The sequence below is a fragment of the Gymnogyps californianus genome, chromosome 3, assembly GCF_018139145.2.
Source record: "Gymnogyps californianus isolate 813 chromosome 3, ASM1813914v2, whole genome shotgun sequence".
Lineage (NCBI taxonomy): Eukaryota > Metazoa > Chordata > Aves > Accipitriformes > Cathartidae > Gymnogyps > Gymnogyps californianus.
The window spans coordinates 189,599-206,529 of record NC_059473.1 but is presented as its reverse complement, the minus strand read 5'-3'; the positions used below and the strand labels follow the sequence as shown (position 1 = coordinate 206,529).

The 16,931-nt window shown below is 50.0% G+C and overlaps 1 protein-coding gene across 1 annotated transcript in view; it reads left to right on the top strand.

Annotated features, from left to right (window-relative positions):
* The window catches only part of SLC24A3 (solute carrier family 24 member 3), a 154,011-nt gene that overhangs the window by 107,405 nt on the left and 29,675 nt on the right, over window positions 1–16,931 (top strand). The window contains exon 7 of the mRNA XM_050895013.1: window positions 14,974–15,048. Within this exon, the coding sequence (XP_050750970.1) occupies window positions 14,974–15,048 (75 nt within the window). The remainder of the gene's footprint in view (window positions 1–14,973; window positions 15,049–16,931) is intronic.

Genomic DNA, 16,931 nt, shown 5'->3' with positions numbered 1-16,931 from the left:
GGCACAGGAGGACCAGTTTTCAAAAAGTGACAATCGATGCCGGCTGCCTGCGTTTTTGATGGCCAAACCAAAACCGCCTGTAAAGGCTGGACGTTCTAAACTAGCATCCACACTCTGAAAATAAGATCTCTTTTTAAAATGTCTTAAACTGGGCCTCTGGAGGCTGAAGAACTCAACCTCTGATGTGTTTTGAAGTCTCTGACCAAGGCATAGAGAGAGAGAAAGTTTAACCTTGTGAATGGCTGAGTGCTGCCCACTTGGCTGTGGCAGTGAGCCTTAGAAGCTTTTCCTTCTTCCTTCTTGCATCCTCTTGCAATATTCTGCTGATGTCTTGCATGCACACACACACACCGAGGAAGATTTGCCTCATTTCATCTAGGCGGTAGGTGCAATTTTTAAGCCGTAGATGGTTTTAGTATAGGGAAATATATTAAGAGCTGTCCTCATTCCCCAGATGCTGATGCAGTGCCGATTGGATGTGTCTGTAGCTGTTTCCTCGGTTGTCCGCATACCTGTGACACTAGTGCATGTTCTTCCAGTTGCACAGCTAAGTCACATAACCCAAACACTGTTTATTTAGCTGCTGTGCCTGCTTTGCTTTCGACTGGCAACGAGCGGGTACGAGGAAGGAAGAGAATGCTGCAGGAGAGGGAATGGTGGCAGATGCAGCCCTGCAAACATAAGTTCAGCAACGTTTCGCGGGGATGGGTGCTAGATAGCAGGGAAGTGATACAGGCATGGAGTCTGCCGTCTGCGTTGTGATGGGTTGTATTAGGCTTTTCCCGTGATTGCAAACCAACTGTGTACGGGGAGGTTGACCTTAGCCCGGGGTCCCCTCCAAGCCTCAGTCGCTCTGTCCTGTCTTTCCCTGTCACGTTTGTGCTTCACAAATTCTCCCCTCCTTCCACTGCCCTCTCGTCATCCTTGGCGGCAAGGATGTGGGATTCTGGGAAGCAGTCAATGCGTGCTCAACTCAGCTCTCATTCAAGCCAGCACAAGCAGGGTTTGTTCAGTTTTGAAAATTCCCCCGTCCAGATTCTTCTCTTTTTTTGCAGCTCCGCTGCTCTCTCTGGCATGTCATCCACTCCTCTGTCCTCATCCGGCGCTAAACCGCAGCCTCTTGCAGTGTTGCAGGAGAGGATGAAGGATGAGAAGAGGGCAGTGAAAAGTGCCTAAGTGAAAGCAGGATAACCATGAGTTACAAGTCACTCCAGCGTTAAACAGTAATTTTTAATCTGCTTAGCTTGATTTGTTAATTACCATTTAACTGCTGCGTTTTTCAATTGAGTTCTAGTTTCTTTATTTCACCTTTCCCTGGAACACGACGGGCTGCTCTGGGTGGAGCAGGGGACCGTGAATGCTGGGTTGTGCCGGAGACGTTCATGGTTTTTTAGAGGCTCTTCCAGTTATTTCTTCTGTCAAGGCGTCTAGCTGGTGGCCAGGTGTCATGCCTCAATGTACTGGAGTAAAAAAGGACTGCCTTGACTGTCTGACCTGCCTCCATCTGCTCCGGTGGTATTCTTTTACCTGAGGAAATAAATTAAATTCAGAAGGCTCCCCTCTGTCCGAGTCACGGTAAACCCTTGTGTAAGCTGAGGATGCCTCTCAGAATCATCAGCTGACGTGCGCTCAGTTTTATCTCAGTGTGAAAATATACCTAAGGAACCGGTGTTACAAGTAGTGAAGAGCTGAGACGAGGAAACTGAGCCGAGATCTAATAGCCAGGTAGAACACTGTTTGTTGAAGAGACTGGGACTTCTGTAATCTATTTTTAACCTAGTTCTGTCATACAGTTAGCTTGCATGCGTCTTAATCTTTTAAGCTTTAATTTCACTGACAACGAGTAATTCGGGCTGGAGTCGTTACCTTTGGCTTTAGGATTGCGTTCATGAGCTTTTTTTGGTTGTTTTTTTTTTTCCCCTTCTGGATTGTGGAGGAGTTTTGGGAGGGGAGAGTTGGAATGTTGGGTTTTTTTTCTTCGTTGGTCTGTGACCATCGGTGGAAAACATGTAAAACTGTGGAGAAATAGTTTAAGGAGAACTTTGCCAACTGTCGGGACTGTACACTGCTCTTGCAGTCCGGGGCACGATGGTTTTTTGTGCTGGCAACGTTTTATAGTGACTGTGGGCCTGCTCTTTCACCGCTAGAAGTGTGTTGCAGGTTTGAAAGCAAGAAAGGGACGGAGTAATAAGCCAGACAAGGATCCAGCACTGAAACTTCAGCTGAAGACAGAATTTGTCGCAGAAGTCAAGGCTGTGGTCCTGGTGGGAACGTAGAGCTGCTGGCATGGCCACGTGTAGGTGAAACCCCACGTATCGGAAGAGCGGAGGGAGGATGCTGGCAGTGCCGTTCCCGCTGTCCTGCAGAAAGTCAGGCAGTCAGTCAGCAGCTTAGACTGCAGGCAGGGCAGAAAGATGTCGATGGAGTTCCAGGACAGAGATGCATCAGTTAATATAGAGGTGCTGCCCAAGGGTCCTCAAAGTTGAGGGGCTGCAGCCTTTCTGTATGCCCCGGGAAAGTCCTTGCACACCCCCAGAATATAGACGGTGCTCCCAGCTGCAAGGCTGGCAACAGAAGTTGCTCCCTTCCCTGCTGCGGTCTGGGCCGGCGGCTGAACGGGCTCCTCTGCCTCCTGCCTCCTTTTTTGTGTTTTGTCAGAGCAGTCGAGGAGGGTGTTCGCCCACTGTAAACGCAGCGGAGCGCTCCTTTTCCCTGGAGTTTTCCTGCTGGGATGTTTGGCGCTGGCAGGCCACAGAGCGACTCTGGGTGATAAAGCAGATTAGGTTCCTTTCCAGCTCCCCCTTTAACACAAGTGGTGTTATCTTGGGAATCGGGGACTTGCGGATTTATAGCAGGTTTGTAGCCGTTGTGCGAGCAAACATGGTTTGTGTTAACCACGCAGTCTATTTGTTAACCAGAAAACAGTGAAGGTGACTTTGTCCTGTTCTCTGTGAGTGTCATGCCTTGGCTCCACGATGCTGCTGTATAGCATCAACCTGTGTGTGGTGAATAAGCTCTGTCAGAGGTACCTCTTACACCATAACCCTTTTGGTCTCCTTTTGGAGGGGTCTGACCAGCTCTACAAGCATTTTGTCGTTCCCAAAGTAACTTTTATTTCCCAGAACTAGGCCAGCAGCATGCATGAAATCGGTATTCCTGCATTAAACTGGGCGCCAGTTTAGCGAAGGGGCTGATAAATGCTTCGCTTGAAGCAGGGCTGCTCGCATCATTTCTGTCTGGTGAGGCGTGCAAGCCTAGACTTTGTGGTGTCAGGGGCCTGGCGTCTGAGTGGAACCAGAAAGCGCACAGTGAGGTCAGTGACATGGGACCTACTGATGGTTTTTTGGTTTTTCCCCTCATAAGGTCCTTGTGGCTGTTGTGGTAGCACCTAGCAGCCTCAGTCGTGGATTAAAACTCCACGGTACTGCGCGTTACGCAAGTACGGAGCCAGAACATAGCTCTTGAGCCTGAAAGCTGGTGATCGGAGTGTACGACGGGAGACAACAGAGCGGGCAGATGGGAAAGCACAAGGAAACCGTGACGGAGCAGCAATGTGGACGCAGCAAGCCAGCTGCTTGACACGTAGTGAGCGGTTTATGGGCTGTGTGGGCATAGGAAGGGTTTGGCATTGGTGAGGTGTTTATAGGAAGCTCCTCTCAGGCCCGGGGACGACATGACAGTACTCATAGAAGACTGTCTTTTGCTTCAGGAAGATGCGATGGGGACTGGTGTTATGGGCAGACTGGGTGCCAGGATTGCTGTCTGGATGGTGAATGATCCAGGACGGGTCTGGCCATCGCAGAAGTTGCTGTGATTTTTTTATATTAGCATTTCAAAACCTTCTTCACAGAGTTACATTTGATAGTAGGATACAAAATAGGAGAGGCAATCAGAAGAGTTGAAAATGGATTCCTGTCGGCATCAAAACAAGTCTAGTTCCTAATCGCCGCTAAACATCGTCACCATTTGAGGTCGAGTTTTCTCTGTCAAAATTCACACACAGATCAATACTGTTGGACTTACCATTGGTAGGATTTTTTCGTAAATCATTTGTAGTATAAAAGCAAGGGAAATCACAAAATCTGTTTTCATGTCTGACAAGGACTGGCCAGTCTGAGGAGACTGGGAAAGGTTTACCCTGTGCACGCCTTCCTGTACCATGTCTACAGTTGTCCTTGAATTCTGCTGCGAATCCTGCACAGAATCGCCCGCGGTCCAGGAGACGTCTGCAAATGCAGGTCTTCGGGGTCCTGCTGCCTTGGCTCTGCGGGAACCTGAGCTAAAAAGACATGCTGATCTGAATAACTCATGGGCGATTATGAGTATGAATTGAGCAGGGAAATATTTTTGGCTTTGTCCTGAGGTTTGGAGAGTGTCCACCGTTTCCATTCTGAGAATGTCACAGAGACGGATTGCTGCCGCGGTAACGAAAATATCAAGAGCTGCTTAAAAAAGCAAATCTTCTTGGGGAAATAATGAGAGTAAATTGAGTTGGTCCGCAATGTACAAACTGGGAGCCGGAGTGACGGTTGAACTCTGCAGAGAGTGGCTAACCGGTGGTAAAATTAGGGGGCTGGTAATTGGAAGGAAGCTTTCCTCCCGGTGAGTCCATTAGATCAGAGCTGCTCAGCAATAACTGGCTTAGAGAGACATGGATTTTAAGGCCTGGAATTTTTTTGGCCTGACCCATGCTCAGATTTTATGTTTCGCTTAGGTTCACTTGGGAGGGGTGTTCAGTATTGGTCAAAGCCCCGAGCAAGCCCGACTGCTACAATTGCGGGACTCCGGTGTCTCTGCCAGGAGGTCCTCAGTAAAGATTATGGTCAGGGGACCAAGCTGGATACTCGTAGCGTCCTGGGATGTTGGGACAGCCGTGACCCCAGCGTGTCAACAGCAGGGAGACATCACCGTGGGGTACAGAAGGGAGCGTCTCCGTCTGCTCCCTAGCATTCGGTCCAGGACATCCTACTGTGCTGTTAGTCCCAGCACGGGAGCCTTCGCCTGATGTCGACTGCCTGCCAGCTTTCCAGGAAGGCTGCGCAGGTGGCAGTGGCTTTCCGCGCAGGAATCTGCCTAAAATTTCAGCTGTTGCAGAGCGGTTCGGCGTGCTAGGAGGGGACGCGGGATCAGGGGGTCCTGCTGCGCTGTCATGAGATAGTCCCTTGTGCATTTGCCGGGCGGTTTGGCAGCCAGCCTCGCCGATCCTTCACCAACGGGGCTGTCCCGGCTGGAGCAGGAGGCCGCTCCAGCCAGCGTGGAGAGCTTTCCCTTTGCTGCGGTTTCTCACGCCTCTGCAGCTCTCTGACCCCAGCTCCTCGCGGAACACCCGGAGGTGTTTGGACCTTGCTCTCGCTGATGTTGCTGTTCCCTCCAGGGACCGTGAAGTGGGAATAAGCGTGACTGACTCGCAGGTTCATGTCTGAGTCTGGCCGATGATCACTGGGGAAGCAGCAAGGGGGAAAAGTATACCCTGTGATCTCTGCTGTATTTGATTTGCAGCTAGTGATTATTGGGTCCTGCCTGACTGATTTGCTCATTGCAGGTAGGATGTAATAGTGCCTGAAACAAGGGAAGTTTTGTGAAAATTGACTTGCAGGTCCTGATGGTCAGGCAGTTCCTCTCTTTGTAAACACTGCTGGAAGATGGCAGTAATTACCTTAAGAAATTCCTTCCTGCCTTGTGTCTTCATTATAATTGCTATAGGACTGATACACTTAACAGCGCGTGCGAGAGAGAAAGTGTGTGCAGAATACTAAACACGCGGTTGCTATTTCCCACCTTCTGTTTGGTCGCGACCTTTCAGACAGCACAAAGTCTGCAGCCTCTGAAGCACAGACGTCACCTTTAGCTCTCCCTTTGCTGTTTTTCCCGGCGGCCGAGCCCTGCCAGGTGCCGCGGGCTGCCTCGCGACAGGGGGTACCTGCCTCCACCCTGCCTGCGTCCTCGGGGGGCTGCCTCCGGAGCCGGCGGAAACACTGCCGTCCCTTCTGGCAGGATTTGTCGTCTTCAGCGACAGGAAGGATTGTGACTCCGGTTCGTGGGGCATTTTACCAAGCAGGTGCCGGGAGGCTTGTTCGAGGTGAAATGACCTCGGAGAAGGTGTGAAATGCATTGGAGGAGCATCCCCAAAAGGGCAATAGCGTGGAAGGATGCGGCCAGAAGACACGTGGCAGACTTCAGACGTGGGTGAAGGCTGCAGCCAGGAAGGCGCAATTGAGACGCCAGGAAAAACGTCCCACTGGTGAGGGCTGGGAGCCTCCGATGTTTGAGGACCGATGGGCAGCCTCTGAGATCCTGCTGGACCTGCTCGGCTGATTCCGTGTCTGAATTACGGAGTGGGTCAAAGTGCCACCAGGAACTCGCCACCCTCTAAACCGTGCCAAGTCCTGGATAGGTTTAGCCCTACACCTCTAGCCCGTGCCTCTCAGCTCAGGCACAGCCCCATGTTTTGCTGTGGGAGTGACGCTGGTGGAAGCAAGGGCTCCAGGTACTGCTGGGCAGGCTAACGAATGGTTTCCAGCGGCAAACAAAACAAGTGGATGCTGGTAAGCTGATTAACACTAGGGCAAAAAAGAGCTAAACAGAGAGAAAAACTGTCAAAAGAGAGTTGCACATGAACAAGGTGGGTATGAGTGAGCAATGAACGCAGTGCAACAGCTCAGTACGTGGGTATCTGACACATTTGTGGGTCCCCCATTTCTGAAGGATTTCAGCCCCGTGCGGTCCCACATGCATTTATTCTCCAGTGCTGCTGCTGGGCACAAAAATTCTTTTATCTCCTGTACGAGGAAGGGAGGCTGCTTCATTAACTCACCCGAGCTTAGGCCACAGGGCTGGGGGCAGAACAAGGACTGCGTTGCTTCGGTCCCAGGTGAACACCTCACCCTCCAGGCTAGCTCTCTTCTTTAGTGTAACATACGTGGATGTGTCTGCCGGGAAACGTGCAGAGGCTCTGCAGTGTCTTCTTGCTGGAAGTCATAGACGGATCTACTGCCTAATTTAATATAGAGATGAATACAAATAAGGCAGTGTCACTCTCTCACATTAATATGTGATGCTTCATTGATATCATGACGGGCGAGGATGAGCAGGCAGGTGGCCGGTTCCTTGTGATTACCTGAGCTGAGCAAGGAGTTCTTAAAATAATAAACGGCAAAGTTAAAAGGCAGAGCCTGTGCCCTGTCAAGGGAAATTGAGAAGCCCTGAGAGATCAGTCCCTGTCAGGGCTGTCCCGGAGAGTGAGACCCTTGACAGATTCACCAAAGGCGGTCCGGGATATTCGGCTTCGCAGAAGTCGGGATTTCCCAGGCTGCTGTCAAGACAGGCAGAAAGAATTTGGCTTTTCTTGCTTTTCCATACAGATTGACAAGCACAAAATCTGAGGGGCCTTTTTAGCTTCTCTGGTTTGAGCTGCTGTCTTACGAGGGGTGCTTCAGGTCGGTGCATTGGTCACGGGACAGGAGAGGGTCCCTCAAGGTGTGGACTGCGCGGAGCAGTGTGCTGTGGCCACCAGCCCCGTGATGCATCTGGCTCGCAGCCCGCTCGCAAGCTGTCCCTGGAAGTGTGAGCTGACCCTGAGGTCAGCCACCGACTCTAGGCCAGGACCAGTTTCCAAAGGCTCGGAGACTTGCCTGCCATTGCCCAATGCGCGGGAGCAACTCGTCAGCTGGACCTGCGTCCGCACGCAAGCGCACGCGGGACCTAAGGAGCGGGACCGGGAGCGAGCCGTGGCGTATCGTGGTCCTCTGCTTGCACTGGAGGAAGCTCGGTGGCTTATCTGGCGAGGGAGGTTGGGTGCTGTCGGTGTTCACCCCATGTGAGATGTACGTGCCCGGGAAGATGCCAGAGCTCTGTTGCAGGGAGAGCTCTGTCTGTGTGAGAGCGGCCATCTCTGTGGTGGACAGCAGCCCTGGCTCATCGGTGCCGGTCTTTGTAACGATGTAAGGGCTTCGAGGAGCTGCCCCAGGGGTTTGGTCGTAGTCCAGAAAAGCTCCATGATTTTTAAGTGCCACCATTTGTAGGGACTGTAGGAATCCCTTTATTTCTGTCTCGTTCACATACGTATCTCCTTAACTGCTATGACTTTTCGGATTTGAATGAACCTTAGACTGTATTTAACCGAATAAAAGGCAGTGGAACGTATCAAATTTTACCTCAGCATGGTGAAGTAGATTTTTCTTCTTATTTCTACCCAGCACTGACACGGATGATAAACTGCTCATGACTTTAATTTTGCAAATGAAGCACGGTTCTATCTTTAACATAAATGTCTGGCATACAAGGATCCGTCCTTGTAGGCAGGTTTTGCTGTGTCCGATCAAGTCATTTCCCTCTCTCCCACGTACCTGGTGGAGAAAGTGTCTCGGTCGTTTCGTGGAAGATATTTTAATTTTCTGCTTGGCTTGGCTGAGCAGCTGTGACTTCAGGATGATTGGTTGGATTTGCATAAGGTCATTAAGATCCAATAATGACATTTATTGCTAAGACATCTGCCATTTATATTCATGCAGAGCAGGTAAAATTAAACCTCAACCAGTATCACTGTTATTACCAATGCAGTTAACAACGATGAAACCCATCAGTAAGTGAAGATTTCATGGTGGACTGTAGGTAATTCTCTTCCTGAAGCTCTCGACCCACTGGAGTTGATGGTAGGCTGTGTGAGCCCAGCAGGCTCTCTTTAAATGAACGCCGATTTGGTTGTTACTGGGGTCGTGTTTGGGCAGAGGAGGGACTGGGATCCCCACCACACTAAGCAGTATCACTGCCACGGTCTGGAACTGTGCATGGGTTGCATCTGGATGGGTGAACAGCACAATGTGTATGCGCCCTGAGGCTTCTCCCTTCCTAGTTCTCTTCGGCGGTGGCTCCGATACTTCAGCTGCTGGGCTCTGCGGTGACCTGTCTCTCTTCAGTGGGTTGCAGCAGCGCGTGGGTTTCGTTGCTGTGAGGTAAAAACCGGGGCTGTGCTGGGGACTGAATTCTGCCAGCCACGAGGAAGTAAAGAGCTGCTGGAGATCATCTTCCCATCCTCTTCAGGATGAGAACTGGTACCTGAGGTAGAGCCCTTTTTATTTTTGTACAATTTGAAACGCATAAGACATATATTAACTTCAAACTACTGCCGGTCTGATTTCCCTGAAAATCTGTCCCCGATCTCCACCTGAGTTCGCTACTTACTGTAACATCGGCCAACAGTTAGTCATTTATCTCACTTTGACGTGAGATCCTATTGTATTATCACAGGGCTGATCTGGAGTTGTGTCAAGGGTTTGCTGAACAGTAGTGTCAGGAAAACACCACCTTCGGGAGGGGACCCTGCTAGGCTTTAAGAGCCACCCCCGGCTCCGAGGGTAGCTCCTGCAAACCGGGAGTAGCGTGCGAGGAGGTTCCCACTGCGTGTCTTGCTGGAGCTGATGGAAGAGGCCGACACAGCACGCTGCTGGCTGGTCGTGATGTTTCAGGGTGCCTGCAAGGTATCACAGCGAGCAAGAGCTTTGTCGGTCAGCACAGACGAGCATCCAAAAACCAGGTCCCAGCCTCTGTTAGGGTGATGCAAGAGCTTCCCTAATTGCTTCTGTGCAGTCCACGTCAAAGAGGGGCAGCATGAAGACTGACCCAGATTCTCTGCTTCTGGATGCCTTTTGACAAGCCCTTGATGAGAATTTAAATGTGTCGAACGAAAACTTGAGGGAGCAGCATCTGCTGTGAAGCCACCCAGTCGCCTGCCCGCTCCTCTCGCCCCCAGCCTAGCAGAGCCTGGCAGCGGTACGTGTTCCCTTGGCTTCCCGTCTCTGGGGAGGGGGAAAGAGGGCAGCAGGGAAGAGGGACTTGTGTTTGCTGCCTCTTTTCTTAACCTGCCTTGCAGCATTGCCAGGTCAGGCTGTCTCAGTTTACAGTCATCTTTCAGGCTGTGGCTGACCATTAAAAGAAAAAGCTGCTTCTCCAGGAGAGAGCTTTGTGGCTCTCAGTACAGCCTCGTTCAAACTTGGTGGAGTAAAATTCCAGACCGGTGATTAATTTGGAAGCGCCCTTGGACCCCAGAGCTGCACGGAAGGCCTACCCAAAATAGCGACCGTGGTCAGTCACTGAGGAACATTTGCTTGTGGTGCAGCGCTGTAGGAGATACGTTTGTATTAAAACTACGTCTAATGAATTAGAGACGTTCTACCGCGTCCCTTTAAAACTCGTGAGAAGCGTTCGTCTTTGCCCGAAAAGGCGTTCTGCTGAACAGCAATCTCTCTGTCAAGATCTAACATCAATGAACCAAACTACACACGAGGAGTCAACGCCACCGTGTGCGCGCCAGCCGGGAAGGAGATGCTTCCAGCTGTGAGGCCCTGAGCGGTGGATTCACGTCGGCGCATCTCTGTTGATCTCTGTAGACCCTTAAGGCTAATCGCCACGGGGATTGTCTTCAATCTTTTGACGCCCTCACCCAAGCATTCCTGCCTCTCCACATTAACAAATTAAGTTAATAGCTCTTAATACCTGAAAATCTAGACCTTCTGTGCCAGAGGGTAACAGAGAAACAAGATTAGGAAGATTGCTTCCACAGCCTGGCATTTCCAGGCAGTGTTTTTAGCTGATCGTTCGGCCCAAGAATGTCAAGCAAAGAACGGGAGGAGGAAAAGCCCTGGAACAATTCAGAGTGAAAAAGATCCCTGAAGAACGTGGATGTGCTTAGATAACATTCGACGTGCTTCCCCTGGAAAGTTGAGCAGAGAAATTACCCAGCAGCGCATACCCCTCTGGACTGCCTTGCCCCTTTGTTGGCCGCAGCGGGAGCACAGACGTCCTCACTGAAGGTAGCAGCAGCCGCCTTCTGCGTCACACGCTTCGTCTCGGGCCCATCACCATAACGGGGAGAGCAGGCAAGTAGCAGGCTTTAAAACAGGCGGCTGGATGGCCTCTGTCGCCAGCTCTCTTCTGGATGGGAGAAGAGCTTCCGCGCTGCTAACGGGAGAGAAATAATTTGGAAGAGCAGAAGAGAGAAGGGTCAATTTTATAGAGGATAAACGGTGAAGCCCTAGGATGGGGCATGGAGTATATTGCCGCTGAGGCCCCGGGTGCCCGGAGCTGACTTGGGTGCCAGTGTCTGGTTTTCAGTAAGCCCTGGTGGCTTATCTCCATGGGTGCGTTAGATGGAGGAGGCTGTGTGCGCTGCACGGGGCCACTGCTTCAGGAGTTAAGAACCGCAGAAATCAAGCTGGAACTGATAAAATCGTGATTTCTGTGCTCTCCAGCCCTTCAAAAAGGGAAGTAAGCGTTCTGAGTCGTAAATGTTACACGTAAGAGTTTGCAGGGCAAAAGTTTGCCAATGAGAACCCAAATATCTATTACGGATCGTTTTACCTGTAGGAATGATGCTGTGGCATGCAGGTGAGCGTGCGCTGTGGGTCCTCATCTGTGTTGGACTCGTCGGGGGCTCCTCTCATTTAAGCCTGGACTAAAGAGCTCTTCCTTTCAGCTCTGGGGATGCCAAATTCGGTCCCCAGGAGTCAAGAGAGGGCTAACGGGCACTCGTCTGGGGTTTGAATTTCGGGTACTTCCTTCGAACGGAGGAAACATGTAACCTGACAATCGGTGCTTTTACAGCTGCCTCCTTATGCTCGGCTCCCGAAGGACCTGCTCTCCTCTGGGTTACAGTATTGCTGATTTAAAACTCAAATTTGCTCATGTTTTTGCCCAAGCTGATTGCTTCCCTGATTTCCTTTCTGCCTTAGTCTGCTATACTGTAATTTAAGTGGTTTCCAGTGTGTTAAGATTTGTGTGGGGTCCTTGGTTGCTGCAAGACTATACGGTACAACCTAGGCATTCAAGGTCTTGACAGTTGTAACTGGACTACACGATTCTTTTCAGCAGGCTGAAAGTACTGCCATTTCCCTCAGTGCTAATTAGCTCCTTTTACCCTCGGTGCATGGTTACCTTATGTGCACAGCTTTCCTGTATCAGATTGTTCTTCCCAGTGATCAAATGGTTCAAAGACTTCAGCTAAATGACTCGCACCCTAAGGAGCGCTGAGATTTAATTGCCCCGTAGTTACTGCATCAGGGAGACCTACTAGGATGTCTGTGAAATGGTGAGCAGCCTGTACAAGTCCCAGGCATGAGCACGTTCCCGTCAATCCAATCTGAAATCAATGCAAGAGTCCTTGCGATTCCCACAGTATCTTGGTCTATGACTTTGGTGCACCGGATCCCTGCTAGACGGCTGCGCTTAAGCATCTGGATCTTAATGTGCTCGTTCAGGTGTCTGAGGAAAATTCCCTGGAAAAATATTGCAGACTACCTTCAAGATTATTGTAGGATATCAAAGAACAGGTGAATATTGTAGAATATCAAAGAACTAGCTTGACTCATAGTAACCGGGACACCTTGCTTTCGCAGGTATGCTGTGCCGCATGGTGACACCCCTTATACCCAGGAGAGAGTTTATTAGATAGAATAGCGACAGTTGCCAGCAAGCCTGGTCGTATGGGGTTTGTCATTTGTTTCAGAAATGTTGTAACTTTTATTATGCAGAGCTTAAGTTCACAGCTGTAAAATCCCCACCAGCATCCATGCTGAGAGAAGTGCACAGGACCTTAAGCAGCATCATAAAAGCTGAGTGGAATAATGTCAAATTATTTTGTAAACTCTCTCACAAAAATTGCTCCATCAAAATGAAGGGGCCCACTAACTGTAAGATGTGAGATTTAATTAAGGATCTCTGACCAGAATTATGAGCCCAACTCCAGGTTTCTACATGTGGAAATTTCCATCATAAAGCGTCTCCATTCATCTATCCCTACATGCATTGAAATGTATTGTCAGCTGGTATAAATCTAATCTGACTCAAGGACTTTAGAGGCCCGCTTTTTTATTTCAGATAGGAGTTTCTTAGATGTCAATGCTTGCATAAAGAGACTTTACACTGGGCATAAATTACATCCATTTCAAAACCCCATAGTATTAAGAGGCTGCAAAGATTTTTAAGTATAATGGTCAGTATCTTTTTACAGCATTTGTTTTGCCAGCAGTTCTGGAAAATTCCAATATTGTAAGAGTTAATATGCAGAGAAATCTGGGAAACTATTTTTGCTAGCACTCTGGAATAGAACCTTTCTTTAGATATCATAGAAATGAAAATGAAGTTACTGTTTGTTTGAGTGAATTCATGCACAAGCATGACTGGAGGATGCGGTCAGAAAATTCATTTATACTTTCAGGGGCCAGATCCGAATTGGTGTAAATTAGCCATCTCCCATCTGCCACCCTGTGGTTTACACCTGTGAAGGATGTGACCCACAGTGTTTGAAATGCGCTCCAGAAACGGGAAATAAAGATTTGAGGAGAAGCTTCTACTGAGGGGACTTCCTAGGGCTGCAATAAGTAGAATCATACTGAAGATGTTATCACCACATGACTGCTTTTAATCTGCCCTTTTGAATACTATTAATGAAGTTAAAGGCTAACTTATTCACTGGTATTTTGTTCTTCTGAGATCTCAGTTGCAGGCTCGTTCAGCCTACAGCGACGATTCCTCCTCATTTCCGTGGCTTTGCAAGGTGTCAAGTGAAATGAACTGCGCAGCAATCCCATTTTATCTTCTGTTGCGTATAAATTCCTGGTTTTTGTTCTTAATGCTTTGCTGGAGTGTTAACTCGCCTGTTTGTCCCAAAACCTGTGCAAATGCACACGGAGCTGTAGTGATACCCGTCAGCGTGGTGGGTGAAGCCGTGGCTCTGCCAAGGTTCAGGCTAGCAGCATGCTGGGGATCTGGCTGCTCTGTGCTGTCAGACTCGTGTTTTGCAGCGCGACTTCTGTTGCTCAAGTTATCCTCCCCCGACTGAGTCAGCATGGGTCACGTTGACGTTTTTAGCAAGGACAAGCCCATCGTCCAGCAGCCTAAGATTCCTGGAAACCTAGCGTGTGAGATACCAGCAGCCGGGCTCGCGGTGGACGTCGGCACGTGGTGGTAGGACGAGGATGGGGAGGACCCACATTGCTAGCCAGCAGCTGGGGACTGTGCCTGGTGGTGCTCCCCTGCCGACTGGACCATTGCACGCCTTGTACTCTTGCTCAGCGTTTCAGGTTGGTTTCCTCTCTCAAGGAAGGCAGGAGTCCCAGGTTGGGGAAAACTAGTACAAAAACCAGATGCGAACCACGGGGTGGGTGGAAGGAGTGGTCGCGTCCTGTCCCAGAGACTCGACAGGGCTGTTCATCTCCTGGGACCGTTCCCCGTCGAGACACTCGCTGCTGAGCGTCGGCGCTGGCACAGAAGGGTCCTGCTGGTGAAGCTGAGCCCCTTGCCGCTGCCCTGACAGCAGCAGCGCCCGCAGCCTCCTCCGCGGCAGGCCGCCCCGTGCCCGCCTGCCGTTCAGCCGCCTCCGGCTGCAGCACGCAGCCAGACCCGGGGGACGGCTCAGCGTGCAGGGACTGCCGCTGCGGGCTCTGTGGTGCGTGTACGGGAGGGCTTTCAGGGGGAAAAGGGTGTCATAGCCTGCTGAGAAACTGCTCTGTCATCCGTAAATACTTGGGACTCGGTTCCCCTTTCCGTGGCTTTGACGACGCTGGTGTAATTTAGCATGTCTGCCATTTTGCGTGGAAGTCATCCGCTGCCCGTGACCAATGTTGGTTTATTGGCTCTTCGAGTTGTGGCGTTCGTTCGTAGAGCTGTGTTATGTGTCACCTCACTTGCCGTATATAGTCCCTGTGCTGCTGCTTGTCACCCATAAGGTGAGGTGGCTTAAGGTTTTTAAACCAACCTTTTATTCTTCAGATTTGGCCGTCCCCCCGTCTCCGTAGTGGCTGTTCCTGGAGCAGCCGCAGAAGGCCAGCGCGTTTCCTGGCTTGGGTCTCCTCTTCGTGTCCCAGCGTGCGTGGGGACAGCTCACACGGAATGACGGGCTTGACTTTGGCACACTCTGTTAGCGTGGCAGTCGTGCTGGTGAGAGCCTGGCTGACATCCTCTCTTTGCCTGTTTTCCCAGGTCGTTGCACTGTCGTCGTGGAGTCTCTTGAGAGATTCAATCTACTATACACTGTCTGTTGTTGCACTCATTGTGGTAAGTTTTTGAAGGTTATTCCTCTGTGGGAGCCCACCTGTAAAGGGAACCTGCTAAGAAATCGTAGCCTTGTAGCTAAGATCCCAGCTCCAGGAGTCACGTGGTTTTCTGCTCGTGGAAAAATGTGCTTGTGATCTCCCTGCTTCTGTAGAAAAGCTTGGCGCAAGGGTTGGAGATTGAGGAGAGTCCAGAGAGCCCAGAGCGGTAGCTGGGGAGAAGTGCGGTGCCCCAGTCCCAGCGCAGGCGTGGGGTGCAGAGCCGAGACCCCGTGCTGCAGCCCCACTGCCAGCGCCGGAGCGGATGTGTCGGTCAGTCCTCTCCTGACAGCGACCCTCCCGGCTTCCTAAAAAAAGTCTAACTGACGTGTAAGGAGGCAGCATTTGTGCCCAGAGGAAGGAGATCCTCGACAACTACAAAACATTAGTTTTTCCACACATAATTGGGGCAGGTCTTGTTCAGTGGACGCTAGCAGCAAATCCTCTAATGAAGGCTACAGTCTCAGTAATTCTTAGTGCTGCTCCTATTCCAGGTTTCGTCAAGCTCAGGAAGTACTCCGAATCTCTCAGAATCCGGCTGTACAGTGAAAAAATGTTAGCACGAGTGTTTAGATAAAGACACTGCCATCAGTTTAGTATTGCCTTTGCAACCAATACCAAAGTCAGGAAATATAAAATTTTTTTTTTGCCCTTTTTTTTTTTTCCCCTGGCCTCGTCTAGGACCCTAGATTCCCTAAGGAAGGAAGAGTGGTTTTGTGAGGTTAACTTCCATATGTAAGCAAGGAGGGAACTTTAGAGTCAGAAGATGAACACTTGCATTTCTGAAGCTGGCGCTACTTTTATTAGTTGCGGTTTCAACAGTGTGTTTTGTTTTGCCTTCATTCTGCACGTGCCTGTATACCATACGTATTCTGTCGGTGCAAAGGCCTGTATCTGTCTAATCTCAGAGGGTTTGCCTCAACCTGTTCGTGCTTTTATTCCCCACACTGCAAGGTCAGCCTTTTTGCACCTGATGAAAAATAACTTTTCTACGTAATCATTAGCAATGAGCTGCAAAACAAAAAACTTTTTTTTTTTTTTTTTTGCTTTGACAGCTTGACAGTAACCTCATACCAGAAAGTGTTCCTAAACAACAAAGTTGGCCGCACCCACTAATTGTAATAAAAGACATTGCACGAGCTTAAAGACATCTAGCAGGCATTCTCCTAGTTTACGCCACGGGAGGCACAGATGTGGGCAGCTGCCTGGCATTTAGCCTCCTGTTGTTTGGATTGGGTGTTTCATTTATTGCATGGTGGCAGACAAGTTAAAAATCTGTTGAATCTGTCATCGGTTTTTAAATTCTTAAAGCAAGGCAGGGTTTTTTTCATGGCTGGTCCATCCTTGTAGTTGTCAGCTGCTTCGGGATGTTGAGAACCATCCTCTGTTGTATTGTGTCCAGTGCACCCCTGAAATTCCTAGCTAGCTAGTCTGTGCAATGAGAAACTTGTATGGCTCATTGAACAGACATCTCTGTCGCCCTTAAGACTTTTCTCCTATACTTTATTTCTGTATAAGCTGCTCTTCATAATTACAGAACAGCAGAAGTCCTTTTCTTTTGGGAGGGTACCCCGTAATATCAGGATACCGTTATTTTTTTCCTAAGCCTCGGCTTAGCTTCGCCCCAGATGTATGCCTGCTCTTCTGCTCATCTTATCAGCTGTGAGGTTCGAGGCCCTTCAGGCAGCCGGGTGTCCTGGTTTCGGCTGGTTAAACCACGACACCGGGGCAGCAGGACTGTGCAACTCCAGGCATTAGTGGCGGCTTGAAGGCATTGCCAGAACTCTTATTCCCATGTTACAGCGCTACTTGGCTAATTGTGGCTTGGGAGATGCGGAGCGCGTCCCG